The following is a 20,263-nucleotide window of genomic DNA, read 5'->3' as shown; positions in this document are numbered from 1 at the left end:
AAGTGTTGAAGACAACCTCTCAGTTATCCGCTGCAATAAGTAAACAAATGAATCTATTGCCATGCCAGCTCTTGAGTCCTGTGGCCTGAGTATTCATGCAAGCACTTATGGTCATTTGTCCTTTTTCCTCAGGATTTATCTGGATCCATTGACGACTTGCCGACTGGAACTGAAGCAACCCTCAGCTCAGCTGTTAGCGCGTCAGGCTCCACGAGCAGCCAAGGGGAGCAGAGCAACCCTGCACAGTCTCCGTTTTCCCCTCATGCTTCTCCACATCTCTCTGGCATCCCTGGGGGCCCATCGCCTTCCCCCGTAGGCTCACCCGTTGGAAGCAACCAGTCAAGATCTGGTCCCATTTCTCCAGCGAGTATTCCAGGTAGGTTTGTTCTGACAAACAAAATTAAACCAATTGGTAGGTTTATTAAATACACAAATAAATACTCCCATATTCCAAACTAACTTATTTTCTGAGAATCCTGCATTTTCAGGGCCTTTTTCTGAAAAAAATGCATACCTACAGCAGAGGTAAATTCAATCTAAACATCAGCTACCAAGCCTTCAGAATGCTCAAAATTCTGAACTTGACCACATAGGTGTTCGATAAATGTCTTTATCACCAACCAATGTGAATACTTAATTGTAGTTTTTGTATTTGGTTTGTGTGTTGTCACGTACTTCTCTTGATTACTTACAGTCCTTTTTTTGTTCTGTGTATTTTTGTTGGGTTTGGCTCTTGAGCTTGAGTGGTGGTTACAGACCTGCGGGATGAGGCAGAGATTTTCCAGCTCTGTATTGTGGCGTTGTAATTTTGGACATGAATACAGAATATTGTATGCAAAGATTAGCAAAGATTTACAAACATTAGCAAGTTACTTGGGATTCAGCCCCATCATTAATAATTGGAATACCAGTGGCAGGATTGCTGCTCGCTCTCTTGTGCAATTTAGAGTATGACACACAGTCATGTATATTCAGAAATTTGTGGAAATCTGTTAAGATACCCAGAAGAAAAAAATGGCATACATTAATTTCAGTTCTTACCTTATCCCCACCCATCTGGCATGTTACTTATTCCAGAGGGTCAGGCAGAAATTTGTATTTAGTATTCCAGATAAGTTTATTCTCTTTCTGATGCTCAAGTTTTTTTATTATCTTCTGACATTTTGAATACTAGGGGAATTCCTAGGAGTAGGAGAGTGCTGACATTACTGTAGGGATAACATCAGTTGCTGACAAAACCACAAAATAATAAACATGGACCTCAGTTAAAAGAAACAAAAGCAGAAGTGCCTTTTTGTTAGGTGATTTGAGTGTTGCTGTAAACCAAATGCTGGTTAAAATTCAGAGAGTAGAATGTGTTTGAGTATTTTATACAAAGGTATCTGTGTAAAATGTTCCTGCCTGTTTGTCTGCAGAGGTTAAACTAAATAAGCAGAGGGAAGTAAGCTCAGTGCACACAGGAATGTTCAGTACCAAATGTGGCCTGAGCATGTTGAGCCCTGATGCTGTGCATGCCCTGCAGTTATTTCTTACCTCTCCAGCCATTCTGACTGGCAGCACCTGCTCAGGTGGAGCAGGAATAGTGTGGACAGCGTATTTGCATTATATGCAGTGTGGTAGCTTTGTATTTCCAAGGTGGTTCCCATTTTTTGGTGTTGAAATCCATCTCTGTTGTTGAGTGAAGCCAGATAGTCCTCCTGGCTGAAAAGGTAACATTTTGCCACAGTCAGATTCAGGTGAGTAAATGGATTGGCATTTTAGCAGCTTGGTTGCTGAATAGGGAAAAAATGTTGTGACACTGAAAATAGCTTTATTGTAGCCATGATATGTAAGGATGAGCATAAGTGTGTAGGGGGAGAGTAATAACTTTTATGAAACCACCGAATCCTCGTGGGGTAAGAATAGAAGGGATATGGGCTCAGAGGTCAGGGTCAGAGTCAGAGTCACTTCATCGTTTCAGATGAGCCCCAAAAGCTCATTTTATGACTCACCTAGTGAAAAGCATTGTCTCTACATACAAACTGTGCCACCATTTTGCACGGTGGTTTTCTGGTCTGCTGCAGTAACACAAAAGCAATTCTTTCTCAGGAACGATTTTTATGAATGGTGCTAAATCAAAATCACCCTGCACTGTTTCCCTGTCATAGACAAGCTTCTGGTCTCTGCAGCTCTTGCTAAAGGTGAACTCCCAGAGCTGAGCTAAGGCAGCGCTCTCCAGAGGGCAGCTGGGCAACCATTGCTGCTGCTGCTGCTGCTGCTGCTGCTGCTGCTGCTGCTGCTGTTCCTCGAGCTGCAAAAAACAGAAGCAAGGCTGCTATTTAGAGCCCTGTGATAGAGGGATGCTGCTGAGTGCTGGGGCTTTCAAGCCATATGAATTAGACTGTGCTTTCACCTAAGTGTGTTCACGCCATTGTTCTTCATTACAAGGACTTTGGTAGCTTTTATCATCAGCTGCATTCACGAGACCCTAAGAAAAAGTATCACAGAGCTTGTTTGCATTTCTGTGGTGGTTTGCAGCAGTCAGGTTGTGGACGTTTTTAAACATAGATTGTGTAGTACAGCACCTTGCCTTTAGTAATTTTGTTCTCTGCTATTTTCTTCTCCGTTCTCACCCTACCCTTGTTTGTTCTGACCTCATTCCTCTCCTATTACCTCCTGCGATGTTGTGCCACAGTTTCTCAATGTGACATAGATTGGCTCTTTCAATCATTCTCTCTCCAGCAAGTCATTGTAAAATGAGCAGCTGTTGTGTTGCTGATAGCTATAGCTAGGGAAAGCCAAAATGTTGCAGGGGGTTCTTGGTGGGAAGACCGTTAAAATAAAGGTGTTGCTTTCCCAGGGTTTACTGGAGGAGAAGCATCCTTTTCCCAATGGCTCCTTCCTTGCAACAAAATTGAAAACTAATTTAACATCAAAAGGGCAGACAAACAAACAGCCCCCTATTAAACCTCCCAAATGGCTGATTCTCTTCCACTGCCTGTGTAAGCTGTCTCCGCACCCCTCTGCAATCCTGCCACTCTGCATTGCTTTCTGCTGCACACCACAAATTTCACAGGAACAGCCTGGCACAGGCAGCGCTGACATTGGCACGTCCCTAGCTCAGTGGGCATTTCCTTCCTGTGCTCTCTGAAATACTGGATGGATATTTTGTGTGGTAAGTGGCACATGCATATACAGCCTTTGTTTCCATTCACATTACCAGAACAGACCAGGGAGATTAACTCCTAAGAGCAGAAAAAGCAACTTGGATGGATTTTGTTCAGAAAGGTAGTTTTCTCTCAAAATCAGAAGACTTCTTGTTCAGATGCATGTTCATTACAGAGCTGAAATCCTACTTGTCTATGATTTCTACTGATTCAAAATGGCATTAAGATTTCCTATTAAGTAGATCATTATTCTGTTTTGCCAGAAATCCTGATCTCTTTATTTTGTAGCCGTCCTTATAATTAGGGTACATATTCTTCCAAAGAATGAGATGTGATGCCCTGCACTGCTTTGGGTCTTGAACCGTGCCTTATTCAACCCTAAACCATTAGTGGAAGCTGACGCAGCATATATCAAAATGCACTGCTGTTGCCAGAAGATTTAGTGGCTGTTAATTTCACTTTTCTCTTTTTTTTTTCCCTTTCCCTCCTGCTCTAACAATTCCAGTTTACTAACAAAGCAAAAATGTAAATAAGCTAAGCTCCCCTTTCTCCCCCCATCCCCAATTTTGATCTCACTGGCCAAAGGCTTTTGTCAGCTCTTTCTCCCTTGCGGTGTAAGCAGCAAATTTTTTTTAATATTAAGAGTTCTGTGAAAGATTGCTGATAGGCCAGGAATCCCTTAACCCATGATGGACAAGCAGACTTTGTACAAGTTAATAGATTCTATTATTTTTAAACCCCTACAGCAGTTTTTATCTCTATAGAAGAGAAGGGTATGCTATGCTAATAATGAATAGCAAATGCTGCCTTTAGAAATACGTGATTTTTTTTTTCACATGGATCAGTATTTTGACTTCACTTACATAGATCAGTATTTTGACTTGTGCTTTTAAGGCATTCCATGTACTTTCTGAAGAAACAAGTTTATTTTCACTCTGTTAAGCTTCAGCTACATTGTTGTTTTTATTACAGTTGTTGTCTTCTTGCGCTGAGGAACTTGGATACAGGTGAATTTACAATTTTCAGAAAGACATCTGTTTGTGGATACTCTGCTTGAGAAGTGTTATTGCCAGGCTTCTTAATTTTTGCTAACCAGTCAGTATCCTCCTCTGATTAAAAATACCCCAAATTTTAATTGTGATAATTATGTGAATCAATGGATGTAATCCATTCAGTGTTAAACTCTACTCTCTGCAAACCTGGAGGTCTTTCACACCTAGCTGGCTTGAATTCCAGGATCCATCAGAATTACAATATTACAGCCAGCTCTCCAGGCAAAAAAGAGGAACAAGAGGGAAATGGGATACCCAGATGGAACAGTAACAGGAAATCTTGTCTTGGTGTGCTTGTTAGTCAGCGTGTGTGACTAAAATGCTGCAAGAAGAAAAACATGAGCAGCAGTCTATTATAGACCAAAGGGACATTGTACTGCAAAAATCTGAATAGGAGTGATGAATTCTTCCATGCCTTATAAAAGAGAAGCCTACCAGTTGAACCAGTTTCCAGAAGATACTATAGTAAAACAATAGTTTTACTGTAGATCTCATTTTAAAAAAGAATTTGGGAAAATATTTTCCTTGGGATTGAGCTATTCTACATACCCTGTGAACCACCACTATTTGTATATGGCTTGGACCTCTTTTAAATATTTTTGAGGGAGTGAAGACTACCATGTGAAAGTGACACTGTTTAAAATCTTTGTGGATGATGTGGACAGTGACATCGAGTGCACCCCCAGCGAGTTTGCCGATGACACAAAGCTGTGCAGTGCAGCTGACACAGAGGGAAGGGATGGCATCCAGAGGGACCTGGGCAGCATTCAGAGGGGGCAATGTGTGAGCCTCATGAAGTTCAGTGAGGCCAAGTGCAAGGTCCAGCAGCTGGGTCAGGGCAATCCCAACAGATGCAGACTGGGCAGAGAATGGATTGAGAGCAGCTCTGAGGAGAAGGACTTGGGGGTGTTGGTGGAGCAGAAGCTCAGCAAGCCTCAGCAATGTGCACTTGCAGCCCAGAGAGCCAACCTTTAGCATCAAACCAGCGTGGCCAGCAGAGTGAGGGAGGGGATTCTGCCTCTGCTCTGCTCTCATGAGACCCCACCCAAAGTTCTGCATCCAGCTGGGGTCCCCAACACAAGCAGAACCTAAGCTGGAGCAGATCAGGGAAGGGCCATGAAGGTGGTGAGAGAGCTGAAGCACCTCTTCTAGAAGACAGCTTGGGAGAACTGAGGTTTTTCAGCCTGAAGAAGAGAAGGCTCTGGGGAGACCTTATGGCAGGCAGCCTTCCAGCACTTACACATGGCTTACAGGAAAACTGGAGAGGAATTGTTTAACAGGTCAAGGAGAAATGGCTTTAAACTGAAAGGAGGTTTATATTAGATATTGGGAAGAAGTTCTTCACTGTAAGAGTAGCGAGGCACTGGAACAGGTTGCCCAGAGAATCTGTCAATGCCCCATCCCTAGAAGTGTTCCAGGCCAGGTTGGATGAGGCTTTGAGCAACCTGGTCTAGTGGAATGTGTCCCTGCCCATGACAGGGGGGAGGAGGGATCTTAAGCCAAACTTTAAGATCCCTTCCAACCCAAACAAATGTATGAATCTATTAATTTGTAATCCTATGCTTTTTGTTAAAGTTTCAAATACCCTAAAGTAATTGCAAAACAAGAGGGGATTATATCCTCATAAAATGGGTATGATCCCCCTGTCTACAAAGATTATTTTAACACATCTATCAATATTTCTCCCTTGGCTTCTCCGGAGGCAAAAATCTTGCAACAGCTTGTTGCAAGGAAGATGCATGCTGTTCGTTGGCATCCAGACCAGAAAAAAGCCAAAACACAAAATGCCATTGACGTAGCTATGTTCTTAATCACTTTAGTGCACAAAACATCTAATCAGCAGTTTTGCAAATCTAGAATGCTTATAAATGAAATATGTGAATGTTTCACATAGTAGTAGTTTAAAACCCTTTCTTTTGAATGGTTTGTACAACATTTAGAGTGTTTCTGTCTTTTCAAAGGATGAAAAAATAAGCAAATTGTAAAGCACTCTAGCTCAAGGCATTGCTTCTAGCACAGGGAGCATCTAGCCTGTGATATCTATTAGAATTCAGCCCAGGTCACAACTGATGAATAATCTGTTGTCTCAAGGCTTCATGAAATAACTATATAGTCTCGATCAGGTTTTGTAGGGAGAGCCTATGCGACAAAAGACACTATAAAAACTCCTATCATAGTTGCAATGTTGCCAGAGATCAGGGAGGTGTCCTTCTCTGCAGAGGTGGTCTTCCAGAACAGGTGCAGGAGATGAAAAGAGACAGAGACACGCTGTTCAAGTTCCTCCTGTTCAGTTTTCACGATGACAGAGTTTTAATTTTCCACAACCTGCTGCTTTTTATTGGCCCAAAGTTAAGTATCAGATAGAAAAACAGTAAATCACCAAAAAAAAGCATGCCCTGGGTGGTTATTTTTTATGGGTAGTTTATGGGATTTAGTTTTAAGTGGCTTCATTTGCTTAATATCTGGTGGGTCTGTGTTTATATTTCACAGTCACACATTGCAGTTTTAGTGTTTAATTGCTGTCTTAAGCCAGTGCCAAATATTTCTGCCCTATGGACTGAACACCCTGAAGGATCCAACGCTGAGAGTTGTCCAGCACCCTCCCACAGATGGCCAGATCAGTGGCATTCTCATCCCCGTAGCTGTGCTCTGCCCCATATCTGGTTTGTCCTCTTTGCTGATTCCTGCCAGGCCTACTTCCACCATCCTGGCAATGGCTGAGCAGCCCGCATGGCAGGGCATCTGCTGCTGTGGACACTGTGGCAGCGCATGTACACAGGCCACTTCTTGTATCTCTGTGAGTCACTGGTAGCACCCTGCTGGTACAAATCCATCTAGAGTATGAAGGCTGTTGAAATCCAATTAACATATTTGCATAATTATGCATGTGCTCTGCTTCACGTAACAAAATTCAAATATACTTAACCACAGCAGCCAAGATCTGACAGGTATGTTTGTTGTTAGTTTTAGCTGCATGTTCTAAGGCCATCCTTGGACAGTTGCTGTTTACATTTGATCATTAACCTATGCATTTCTTTATAACTATTTTTTCTCAACCCACTTATGTTTTTGTTGAGAAATTTGAAGTGGTGTGTGTTTGGTTTTGTATGTTTGGGGGTTTTTACTCTGTCATTACTTGGCTACATAAACATAGATTGTCTCTCTTCATTGGTGTTGGCAAATAGGACATTAATTTGCGTTTTATCGTAAATTAAAAGGTTGTCTCTCACTCCCTTTTCCCTTGCAATACTAAGCAGTGATTAATGAGCAAATGGGAAAAGTCTCTCACATCTCCATCAGCGTGTTTTTGTTGTTGTTGACAGATGGTTGTTATACCTAGATAAAATAGAGCATAAATGTCATAAGGTATTTGGTTTCTCTGATGGGATAGGCTGCTGCAGTTTTCACTTTTTCAGTGGACTATGTATCACTGCCATGAGAGATATTTAAAGTGGCCTTCATGCTTCATAGTTAGTGTCAGACTTGACTAGACAGATACGTGGTGTGTCCCTCCTTCGAAGAAGGAGTCTGTGCAATTGCAAATATGGCTTGAATTAATTCCGTGCCTCAAAAGAAGAACATTTTCACTACCTCCAGATAATAATTTTTTTAAAAATTAATGAAAAGCGAGATATCCTTTCTCCTCCTTAGAGACAAAATTCATGCAGCTGGAACTGCGACTGGAAAGATTTGAACAGCCCTTTGACAGCATCGCTCTGTAGGTAGATACGGAAGTCAAATTGCAAAGTGGGTTTTTAGAAAGCAAACACAAAAGAACAATTCACTCCGTCGGCAAGCTTTTCTGTGTTTTCCCCATTTTCAGATAACAGTGGACTCAAATTATTGTGATGTGTTGATTGATTACAGCCGTTAAGTTTCTTAGTAATCAGTTTCATCACTTATTCTCAATTCACGCTTGCACCTTTGATTTCTCTTCCACAACAGGGTGATGTGGGTTGTCGTTGACTAATGAAGAACAGAATTGGTTTCGGCGTGAGACAAACGGAATGCCGACACCAATCCCAAAATGCATTAATCTTTAATAATCCACATCTGCATGTTTATAAATGATATAACCAGGAGTTGCTAATGTTAATACTCCCCCTTCCAAACAGAAGCTGACATAGGAGTTGGTGTTTGCAAACTGCATGAGAGGCACGTGGCCGCACGTGGTGCGTGTGACCTTGCGGAGGGAGCTCGCCAGATGAAAGTTCTCGGTTGATTAAAAATACATGAAGAATTGCTTCGCTTCCGCACCGGTCTTTGGAGCTTATCGTTGTCGGGCAAGATGAAATATGGCATGATAGATCTTGTCTTCTAGGGAGATCAGACCCACCAAATGGGTTTTGGAAGCAGGTTTGCCTCAAGGTGCTTTTATCCTTTATGCATTCAGCTTGCCCTTTTCTCCTCTTCCCTGAGAATCGCTGAGACCAGGGCTGTGTAATATGCCATATAACACAATAAGAAAAACTAGATTAGCTGAGGGTTTGTTCCTTTTGAGGGTAGTATTAGTGAGAGCACATACATTTTGCTACTAAAATGCTCTTTAATCAGAGACAGTGATCTAGCATGAGGAGTAGCAGGCAGGACTAGCTAAGTAGTTCATTGCCACGTAGCACTGCTCCAATTTCTCTGCTTGCTAGACTTGAGAGAGCCAGGAGGAGCAGGGAGAACTCAAACTCCATCGCTGATAGTCTTCAAAGTTAATGCTGCCTGATTCTGAGAAATTCTTTAACTTTCCTGGATCAAGGGAAAAGAAATATGGATAAGAAACAGCAATTTCACATCACATTCACCATCTTGCCTGTTTGTACACTGCAGATATTATAAAGGAAAATTGATCTGGGGTTTGGTTAAAATTTGGCAATGTTACAGCTAGGAGTTAAGATTTTTATTAGGTGGCAAATTTTAGAAATGTATGTCTGCTATGTCTGTTGTGCTTCTCGGGCTCTTGAATGCAGGTGACACAATAAGGAGCAGCTTAGAGAAAAAAATCTCCTCCTAGCTATAAATACAGTCTAGAGAATGAGCACTGATAATGAAAAATTCTTATTTTTGGAACTTGGTTTAAATCCCTAAATAGAATTCTGAGGTTTTAAGTTTCAGGTGTGTGGCAGGGTAAGTTTCATTTCTGCAAGGAAGAAATGAGCCAAAAAAGAAATACTACCCTCTCCTTTGTTAGGAGCTTTTAGATATTTAGCACTTGCATCAATTGCAGTTTTATATTCTGTTTAATTGACATTTTATAGAAAATTCAAGAATGGTTTTCCTCTAGCTGAAGTATATGCTTTTTGCATTACACATAATTACTACAAACATGTAATGATGTGTCCTAAGTAATTACAGATTACTAAATCCATGTAACCCTTTACAATCTTCTACTTCAGTTCAAATGCAAGCAAAACTACCATTTTTATGGAAGGATTAAAAGGACAGAATGAAAAAAACACAGTATGCCTACTGGGTCTGAATCATTCCCTAAAGAACATAGGCACTTTTTAAAAAAAATTTAAGAAAATACAATTTTCAAAATCTAAAAGAAATTCAGAGGCCCTATAGAGGCTAGAGAGAAAGTGCTGGCAAGCTGTGGCCGCAGCCTCTCCCAGCCCCTCTCATCCCAATTCACGCCATCGCTTTGGAGGGACGCAGCAGCAGAGTGCAAAACATGTGGAGGGGTGGTTAAACCAGACTTTAGAGGGGGAAAAAAAGAAATTAAATCAGTGGCTGAGCTTTGAAGAGGTCTGTCTAGTGCAGAGCAGCGAGCGAGTGGGGAAGAAAGGAGCAAGCACCTCATCTAATCTTTCTTCTGGGGACCCAGGTGGACAAATTGGCAACCCTGTTCACAGCCTCCCCCCAACCCCCTTTGTAGCGTAAGAACTGCTAATCGGATCCATGCTGCTGCAACTGTGGTTAGTTATTAACAGAATAAAAGCAGATTTCTTCAAAAGAATGGGTTGGGGAAAACGGCTCTACAAAATTGCAAGGTTGTTAGAATCTTAAATGCACAGCAGTCGGTTTTTCCCTATTCTGAATTAGGCGATGAATACGGCCTTTCATCTGTCACTGTGCCCATTTCTTCAGAAGGCAGCCAAACATTAGGCTTCTCTAACAAAAAAAAAAAAAGAAAAAATTGTTTGAAAGAGGAAAAATATTGGGGAACAGGAAGAATGGGAAAACGAGAAGGAGAAATCAGGTTTTGTTTTTATTAATTTGGCCTGGTGAGAGAAATATGAGCTTGCCTGCTCTATTCAGTTCCTGCATGCCAGCCACTGTGAGCCACCGTTTCTGAATGTGGGGATTAGAAAAGCTTTAACTGGTTGCTATCCTGGGCTGCACCATTCTGGACTGGCCTCCAGCAGAAATATCCTTGGCTGGAAACTCTCCCAAGCTTAATGGAAATAATGCTTTAAATGGATGCAGAGTTAGGCAGAGGTGAAAGCAGAAAAAATTTGATTCCCCCAAAAGAAACTTCTCATAACTGCAAAGTGAAATTACAGGTTTGGGATAGGTGTTACTGAAGATAGAGAAGCAAATTCTTAGATTTAGATTGAGTTATGCCTTTGCTTATACAAGTAATTAAATCATGCATCCTTAATATTGAGGAGCTCTACTGCCTTCCTGGTTTGCCACAGAATTTTGGAATTTGTTGGAAAGGAATAGTCCTCAGGCAGACAGAGGCTTGCTGTGACCTACTGGAAAGCCTCTCAGTATTTGGGTGAGTCGCATGCTTCTGAAGATTCCAACTGACAGCTTGCTTTGGGCTTATTTCCAAAATCTCAGGAGAAAGTGCTTCACTTTGGTCCAAACACAGAAGTGACTTCTGGATGGGGCATGGTTGAAACAGACCTGCTTGGCAGTGTCTGCTGCTGCTCTCCCTTCCTGTCCAGACCAAAAAGAGCTTTGGCCTTGGAGGGCAATATATTTTCTTTCCTGCCCCTTGCCACCAAGTCCGTTGTCAGTTCAGGCAGTACTAACAATTATTTCACTTCATACTCCTGAGTATTTGTTACAGTCTTTATACCTTACTCAGAGGTTCCACAATCTGGGAATAAATCTTGGATGTCTAATTTGACAGACCCCAGTTTCAGCTACTTAATTTTTATATTTTTTTAAGTCCATAATATAATGAATTATTCTATAGTAAGGGTGACATTTGGATGGTGTTCCATAAATCCTTGGGACTACATGCTGAGTAATGAGGATGAAACAAAATATTAAGTAGCTACCTCATCCTGTCAGTGTCAACTTTGCTCTGAATTAAATGTTATATCATGTCAAACAAGTAGCTTCTATTCATGAAATTAAGATGTTTATGCATTTGTGTGGAGAAAAGTCAGAGCTAGGGTTCTCTAGGCACCTTTGTTCATTGTTGCATTTCTAATGGAGACTGGAGAGCAATTTAGCACGTAAGTTACAGTGATTTCTTTGAAACTCACCCACAACCCCATTCTTGATATGGTGAATGTGGCATAGATAGGAAAAAGCAGGTGAGAGTGTAACTTTCAAGTGTTGGTAGTCTGAGAGTTTTACACTTTCATGAAAAGCAAAGTAGGGGGTTTGCTTCTTATTGATTTTACATGGGTTGTGATAGTCACTGACGTCTGTTAGGGAATCATGTGTCTTTGAAGCACGATACATTTGTTTTAAGAGGCAATATGGAAAATCAGGGCTAGGCCTGACAACAATCTTGATAACATTTTATGATACAGAGCATCCCTACATCTGGCATAAGTTGATAATCTCCTTGTTTAGAAGCTTGTACAGAAGCTTTGTGTTGCTGCAGTGGAACAAATCAGCTTCCTGCAGCGCTGCCTTCAGTGGGCCTCTTAGGCAGCCACCAAAAGCATTCCAAGGCAGGAGGGTTCTGGGTTTGGTCCCAAGTTCCTGACTCAGGGTGGTGGAAATTGTCTTGGTAAGCAGGCTGCAGTGGATTTTCAGCATTGTAAGGGGTTATTAGCTGCAGTGTGGTGCTGAGCAGAGCCAAAAGGCTTGGTCTGAGTGTGTTTGACTCCACACATCCCCAGCACAGCCACAGCTGCTATATCTGAAAGGGTCCTCATGTGCCAGGCCTGTTAAAACATCTGCACTCAGATTACTGTGTTGATAGGAGGAAGGTTTTAATATTTTGCATGTCTTAATTTGAGAGGATATGCAGACAGCCCTTGCTTTTTACTGTAATGAATAAGTAATTTAAAAAATACTGTTGATACAACAGGAAGCTTGGCTACAATGCATAAATTAAGGAAGAAAATAATCTTTATTCTTAAGGGGTCATAGGCTTTATAAGATGAAAGAGATAACACAAAACACATGACCAGTTTCCCTTTACCCATAGAAAAATTTCTTTCCTTTGAGGTCATTTGCACCTCACTTCCAATTTCCTGAAAAGCTCATTTGAAGCACTCCCATATAGAAGCCTACTTATGTTCTTTCATTTCTGATGCAGGGATCCGAGACCCGAAACGTCTCTTCTGGTCTGTGAGCCTTTATTGTAACATTGACTGGGTGATGATTATCCTATTATTTTATCAGATTTCATCCTAATCACTAGATTTTCAGGACCTCATTATTCCTAAAACAAAGTTGTTTCAAGTTCCAGTGATGGTTTGATTATCCTCCTAAACATCATTATGCTCTTTTTCCTCCCTGATATTTAGCCTCAAATATATTCTTAGAAAGAAGTCACAAAATTCCAGGTCTAGTTTTTGTCATACTAAATAATACCCACACTTTCAGCCTCCTGTCATTTCGTGCTGGTAGCTAGTTCCCATTCCAGTTTGTATTAGGCTTTCTGGGTTTGTCTCTATGAAGGCCCACCAGTGACACATCAGCAGTGATGTTGTGCTGTCTTACCTCTACTGTAAACAATCCTCCTGATTTATGCTAGCGATGAGTTTGTTTCTTTGAGTGCCAATGGCACAGTTAGTTATATCTGTTTGTAGGCTATAACCATTTTAGGTCAACAGATATGGTCAGATTTTTCCTTCCTTTTTTCCTCCTGTGTCTGCCTAATAATCTACAGCTCTTCAGTTATAAAAGACCTGGTTCTGATCCATGTGTATAAATGTTTGCATTTTTAATACTTCAAGCCAAAAGGTGGTCCCAAGGGTTTCTTAGGTAGTACTTTGATCGTCTTTTGTGTTGTCTAATGTTACCTACTTTGTGATCAATCAATGTCATTGATCCAGTTATAGCTCTCAATTCCTACATTAGATTCGGAATTGTCCCAAAGACAACCCACAAGATCTGTAACTTCTGCCTTTCCTTCAGCCTAGTGTTCCATTTTCAACACAGACTGTGGTCAGTCCCCTGCCCTCCAGTTCCTCATGATCTTATAATTCCTGTGCCTATACCCCTCCTTCCCTCCTTAACTGGTTATTTCCCAGAGGAACCTGTTATCATCAAAGTGTTTTCTTGACTCAACTGTTCAGGCATTATTCTGTGAGGTATTGTCCAGCTGGTACAGGGCATCACAGCTGAGCATCCTCCAGTATCATTACAGTGATGGAGCAGAGAGCCCTCAGCATCTTTCAAACCATTGTTGATGTGGACTGTAAGGACTCCTCCTCAGCAGAATATCAAAGGTCTCTGCTCTTGCTTGCTATGTTGACCCTAAGGAATTTACTTTTTACAGTTGAACTCCAAGGCTGTAGCCATTCTGCAGTCTCTGTTTAGTATTTTTCTCAGTCCATCTTTGCCAAACATAGTACGCATTCTCTTGTGACTTCATTTGAAGTGAAGATTTTCAAAGTGAAAAGATTTAAAAGCATTTGACGTAATTTAAAAAATAGAAAACCCGCTTACAAATATAGTATTATGTATTTTTAAATTCCCTTACCACTTCGGATGACTTTTTCTTATTTTAAATAGCAGATACTATATTAGGTAGACTGCTGGTTTCAGTAGTTTTAAGAACTAATTTTACTAGATAGCTATATAAATTTGTATAACATTTTGCTCCTCTGTTAAGTATAGGGGAAAGAATTAGCATGGCAGCTTCTATCCTTTTAGCATGCATTATTGCATTTTCTTTGGGTTTGCATAACAGTAATATTGTGAAACTTCCGTAGTATTCACTTTGCATACATTTTGGCAGGTGGAGTATCTCAGCAATGTGGCAACAATGGTATACAAAAGGTGGGAAAAGGTCATCATCCCTGTTTAAACTTTCTTCTGTGTATTGCTGGGTCAAAGGAGGCAGCAGTCTGTCAGTGAAAGAGAAAAATACTGGATTTTTGGATAGCTGTAGAAGTTATGTTAAAAATGAAAAAAGGTTGTTTTTATTTCGTAGAAGTTTTCATTCCCTAATAAAATAGAAAAGTCTGTTCATGTGTTATTTAAAGTGTCTTCCAAGAAACACAACAGCAATACTGGTTGAAAGAGAAAAGGATTACTATCATTTAAAGGAAAGAAACGGAAAATCTTTAAGGTCATTTCTTTTCATGACAAAGAAACTTAAAAAGCATGGCAGACAGGATCTTCAAAGGTTTTAAAGTCCTGTCGTCAGCTCCCAATCAATAGGAGTTAGATACCCAAATTAAGAGTTCAGTTCAAGTCTTCAAAGGTATTTGGGTGCTTAACCTCCCCTTACCTTTCACATCACTTCTAAGAATAAAATGGCAGTTTGATTGAAAACACTCTGATGCAGTACCTTCATGTCCAGCACCTGGATAATCTGTAGCACCCACTGATAATCAGCACAGTGGATGCTTCTCTTGGAAATTGTTACTTGTGCAGAGTTGGTCACGTTTATGAAACAGTTTTTCTTTGTGAATCAAAAGCTTTGCCTGACAGTTTGTTTAATAAGGAAAAAAAAAACAGAAGTACACTGAAAAAATAGCATAAATGTTTGCAGAGACTGACAATTCCAATGAATCTGCAAAACTCCTGAGTCTGTATTGACTGAGGATGTGGATGAAATTGATTTCTTCATAAAAGTTGTACAGGTACTGTTCTACCCTTTGACTTTACTGGTCTGTGGTTGAACATTTGCTTGTGTGGGATAAGGCTCCAGCCAGATAACTGATGTTACTATCAATGTAAAAAAAACAGACACCATCTATAATATCCAAAATATGTTGCCTATCCTAGATCTTCTGTGCACTACAGCTTGTCTCAAAGTTGCCAAGCATCCACCTAAAGGAGGATCCTCTGAGAGCTATGTGGTGCAGTCAGAACTACCCCTGCTTTTTATTACTTTTTTTTTTTTAAGTGTTTGTAGGATGGTTCACATCAACTTGAAGTGCTCTAATAGCGGTGCCTGGGGCATACACAGTGGAAGTGGCAGTGCCCTGTGTTAACATGGAAATGCTGTTTGTTTACAGTCTTGAGTCACTGAATCCTTCCTGTCAAGCCGAAAGCTTTCATTATAATGCAGGCACTTACCATCTCCACAGCCTGCTCTTGAGTGACATCAAAACATAAGCTGGAATTTGTCGTTATTATTGTCATATGCCTCAGAGTTCGTGAATGGGCTGTGGAACCCAAAGCCTTGGGCGCTGAGTGGCATGTTTGGTCTTTTGGAGGAACAATTCTGCCTCTGGTCCGGCATTTGCATCTCTGAGACAGTTGTCACAGCTGCTCCCGGTAATGTTGACTGTCATGTTTTTAGTGCAAAAGCACCTCATCTGAATAGCTAGGCAGTGGTTACACTCCACATTTCACAGATTTTCTCTTTGTTCTGTATCAATCTGGCCCTTCTTCAGAGTTGCTGCTGAGAGCCGGTGGCTTTGGGATGTGGATGGGGCAGAGAGGACACATTTGCTTTCCTGCATTTATGTCCAACCCGGGGCCCTTGGTGGCTCTGAAGGGCAGCCCCTGCTGCCCCTCTGTCAGCCCAGCTCCCAGTGCCAGCACCGTCTGCAGGATTCTTGCTCCTGCCACTGCAGAGGGGCAGCTGCTGAGCAGGAGGAAATGAGTCTCAGCAGGCACAAATCTATTGCCTGTGTTTTTATTCTTTCCATTTCTTTCAAATGGAAAACAATCTGAACAGTTTCCGAGGGTGAGGGGTATAAATCTGTCTGCTGCTATTTATACCGTGCTCATCACTGCAAGTGTCTAAATGCTTAAAGTATGTATTTGCTGCCTAACCCGAGGTGGTCTTCAAGCCACTTGGGCTGTCACGAGCAGGCACGTATAAGACCAAGAGCAAAGAAGAGTCCTAGGGGATGTCCAGGTCTCATTCTTCCTCCTGCTCGGGCTGGGGCAGCTTGATGCTTCAGCTTGAGGCTCCTGGGGCATTGGGAGGATGGTAAGATGGACCTTTCTGCTTGACATGGTGTTGAATGGTGACCCAGAGGAGTGACTTGCATCAATGCAGTAAGCATCTGCCTTATTATCCATTAACACTGAAAGGGAACGTTTTGTGTTCCGAGCCTCACAGACAGCACTGAGAGCGTTCCGTTTGTTTGGGTGGGTAGACAGCAAGAACAAGGACGTAAAAATGGATGTGTCTGTTCTGGCTAGTTATTTTAATAAATAACTTCCCTTTGTTTTTATTTGAATAATAAGATACCCCTTTTCTCTCTGATCTCTTTCAAACATTCGCTTTCACCATGTGTGCCTACGTTATTCTTTATTCCCATATTCTACATGGACATTCAAACAATATTAAAACCACTGATTCATTTAAATACTTTTTAAACTGTTGTTGTTAGTCATTTTTGTATTGACCGAATTTTTCATTGGTAATATTGTTGGCAGCAGTCCATGTCTGCCTGGCTGGAGGCCAGTTTAAGCTAGGCAGGATGAGCCCTATTGTTCAGCAGACTTGGATTTTGTTAAACTCCCTAACAGAAATATGTGTCAGGAGATTTGCAGCTATAAATTGGATCATGTTGGTGAGGTTGGGAACTCGCTCAGTGCGAAATTGAACATTTCGCCATGCCTGTTGCTAAATGTGTTTGTGCATGTTTCCTCCATGGGTTTCAAAAAATAAAAGGGGGGAAAAAGAAAACCATATGAAAAAAGCTAGACCTGTTGAGCTCTGTCTTTACCTTATACAGCTGGTACTTTCTTTGATGTCGAGTGGTTGAAAAATGCAGCAATGCTTGGTTTTGTGCACAGAAATGCTAAAAGCAAGTGTATTTTCCCTTTTCTCTCTGTGTGTTACAGGCAGTCAGATGCCACCGCAGCCTCCTGGCAGCCAGTCAGAATCCAGCTCCCACCCTGCCTTGAGCCAGTCACCAATGCCACAGGACCGAGGTTTGTTAGGTGTTGGGGCTTTTTCAGTTGGTGCCAAATGCAGCCTTCATTTTAAGTTGCACGTTAGCAATGTGAGATTTCCTGGAATTTCTTTTCTTTTCCCAGGGAAAATAATGACAGTCTTCATTGTAAAAAGCTTGGCGGGTTTCTGTCTCCGAGGGAAAGAACAACTGAATAGCAGATTTTACCAAACTATAATTGAAAATTAGGTTTTCTCAAAATGCAGTGAATGCCCAGAGTATAAAGGCAGTTTCTGTAAATACTTGAGTCATGTCCTGGAGAATACAGCTCTTCATTGTCTATCTTGGAATTAAGATGTAGAGAAAGAGTGATAACTAGGAGCAGTTTTGCTACTGTTCTTAAAATTGTCATCTCTAATATCTTTGCGTGGACACAATTGTCCACTAGCCAGTTCTAGGATAAAATATCTTTAAATATAAAGGGAAATCAAATATTTCGGTCAAATGGTTCAATCATTTGGAAATCTTGCCATGGAAAACCTTACAGGCAGGAGCACTGTTCTAAAAGGGTGATCCCTACCATGTGCTCACAAAAATAAGCAGAGCATTTTAAAGTTAAATTTACCTTTTATAAACTTTAAGCCCTTTTTTCCTTTCGCCTCCTTTCTCCCTAGCTCATGGAATACAGTTGTCACAGCTTTGTTTCGTGGCCATACGTGCAATCAACTGCTGTAAACCGGGCATCCTGTCCGTGCAGTGGTTAACATGTGCAGTGACAGGCTTGCAAAACAGACACATGATAACTGTGATAAACATGGAGTTATTTATGAAATGCCCCTCCTAAAATGTCTTGCTTCCAGAAATATCCCAAGTAGCACCATATGGGGATACCATAAATACTAGAAGTTTTCTCACAGTGAAACAAGTTGAACTCACAGAATGACAAATTTCTGGGATAGCATCCAGGAGGAGCTGAGGGCTCACAAAGAAGAGCAGAGAGTCTTAATTTTTGCTATTTTTCTGGGTTGAATGTCCCCTCCTCCAGGAATGCTGATTAATGAGAACATGAAATACAGAATTCCATGCTGGTTTCTTCTGTTTCCTTTTCAGTCATTCTTTATACTCAGTGCAGGGACATATTTTCCCATTAAAAAAATTCAGAATGACATACTTGTTTGGTGAAAAAAAGAATGCCCTCAGTGCCCAATGCAAAGACATGATGCTTTGTGGGATAGAAATGTCACGAGGCAGCAGGAATGGATCAGATGAAGGCTTTGAAGACCCAAACATCTCAGAAAGATGTGTGCATTTCCTGGCACAACTGGGTCTTGGCATAAAATGTTATAGTGCCCAGTAATAATTATCTCTGCAGGGTATGTTCCTCACCTGGCTTTGGGGGACAAGTTAGGCAGGTCTGACATAACTGCAAAGGTCAAACCTCCCTATTCTGCTGTAGAACAAAACTGGGGTTCAGTGTATGATCAGGAGAGGCAAACAGGTATTCAGAAGTTAAACAGAACAAGCTGCCATAATTGGGAAGTCAAACAAGTAAGTAACAGTGAGAGAAGTAAAATTTAAAGATTGATTTAGTTTGTTTTTTGTCTACACAGTGAGAATTGCGGGTATGTTCTTAGAGAAAATGTCTTTAGGAGTGTTGCAGGTTCTGAACACTTTATATGCAAAATCTGGTGTAATATGCATGATCCTTGTGACCCAGCTTGTACAAGAAGTCCATTTGTTTCATGCAGGAGATTCAAAATTTGTAACTAGCTAGGTCATATTGATTTTGCAGAACATGTTCCCCAAAGCTTCTCTAAAGTCTGTGCTGTATGCGCATAAACATGCGTGCATTCCCTTTTGTGCCCTGTCATTGATTAGAGGCTCCTTTGAAATGGAAAACTTCACCTTTTAAAAAGGCTGTTACATTAGTTGATTCCTTTGCTTGCTTGAACTGGTTTCCACAGAACTTGAAGAAAGGAAGGAGGGGGAATGATGGGGACTCAAAGGGAAGGTGCTTGTCATTTACTGATAAAAACCTGAGCAGAAAATCGTTGCTGCTAAGGACACCTGATCCTTGGGCATCTGTTACAGTAATTTAAACTCTCGCTTACTGATACACTTTCTCCAAAAAAAAGAAAAAAAAATTAAAGGAAAATGAAAACAAAAACCCCAGAGACACTCCATAGGATAAGGTAATGTTGTTTGTTTTCACACGCTGTATAGCATTTCTTTCCTTGTTTAGAGAGAGAACTGGATGAACAAAAGACCACTAATCATTGCTTGAGCAGAATCCTCTGCTCTCAATACTTGAAAAAAATGTTATTTACCAGTTATCATGAAGATTGACCGATGGGTGGAGTCTGAGCTGTAGCACTTCAGGATGCTAAACCACTACCTTGAACCATTAAGTTTACACTTACTTATTTTATTGTTAAAGGGTTTGATTATATTTTACCATGCTTTCCATGGTTACTCAGCACCTTTCTGGTATTTTTATGTTTGCCTGCCTAAGACTCTGCATCCCTTGTCTCACTATGCAGCATGAAGCAATGACCACATTTTTACATTACATTCTGTGTGTGATAGTAGGGGAGTGGTAATGTACTGCATATATACAGTAATAGGAGTTTCTTAGAGGGTTGATTTTTTTTGTGCTCCTCAGGTTTATTTTCATATAGCTTATTTAATACTTTTTTGTAATAAACATTAAAATTATTTCTTTAAAAAAATAGTATTTAAATTTTTCATGTCCTGCTCAAGCTGTAGTACTTTTGGACTTGCTCAGTGTAAATGTAGCCTGCTGTTCTAGCACTTCTGTTCTTGTCCCACAACCGGTAAGTGGCCGCTGTTGTTTGATGCCCGATCAATGAAATGGTTTTAGTTCTGCCAACACACGTTGGCT

At 40.9% G+C, this 20,263-nt stretch overlaps 1 protein-coding gene across 4 annotated transcripts in view; it reads left to right on the top strand.

Annotated features, from left to right (window-relative positions):
* ARID1B (AT-rich interaction domain 1B) overlaps positions 1-20,263 on the top strand; it is a 326,306-nt gene that overhangs the window by 227,655 nt on the left and 78,388 nt on the right. For all 4 annotated transcript variants that reach the window (XM_018919974.3, XM_018919973.3, XM_018919976.3 and 1 more), the window contains 2 exons: positions 133-376; positions 17,312-17,401. In XM_018919974.3, the coding sequence (XP_018775519.2) occupies positions 133-376; positions 17,312-17,401 (334 nt within the window). The remainder of the gene's footprint in view (positions 1-132; positions 377-17,311; positions 17,402-20,263) is intronic.

The sequence above is a fragment of the Serinus canaria genome, chromosome 3 (assembly GCF_022539315.1).
Source record: "Serinus canaria isolate serCan28SL12 chromosome 3, serCan2020, whole genome shotgun sequence".
Taxonomy (NCBI): Eukaryota; Metazoa; Chordata; class Aves; order Passeriformes; family Fringillidae; genus Serinus; species Serinus canaria.
Note: the sequence above shows the minus strand (reverse complement) of the source record. Positions and strands in the feature narration are given on the sequence as shown.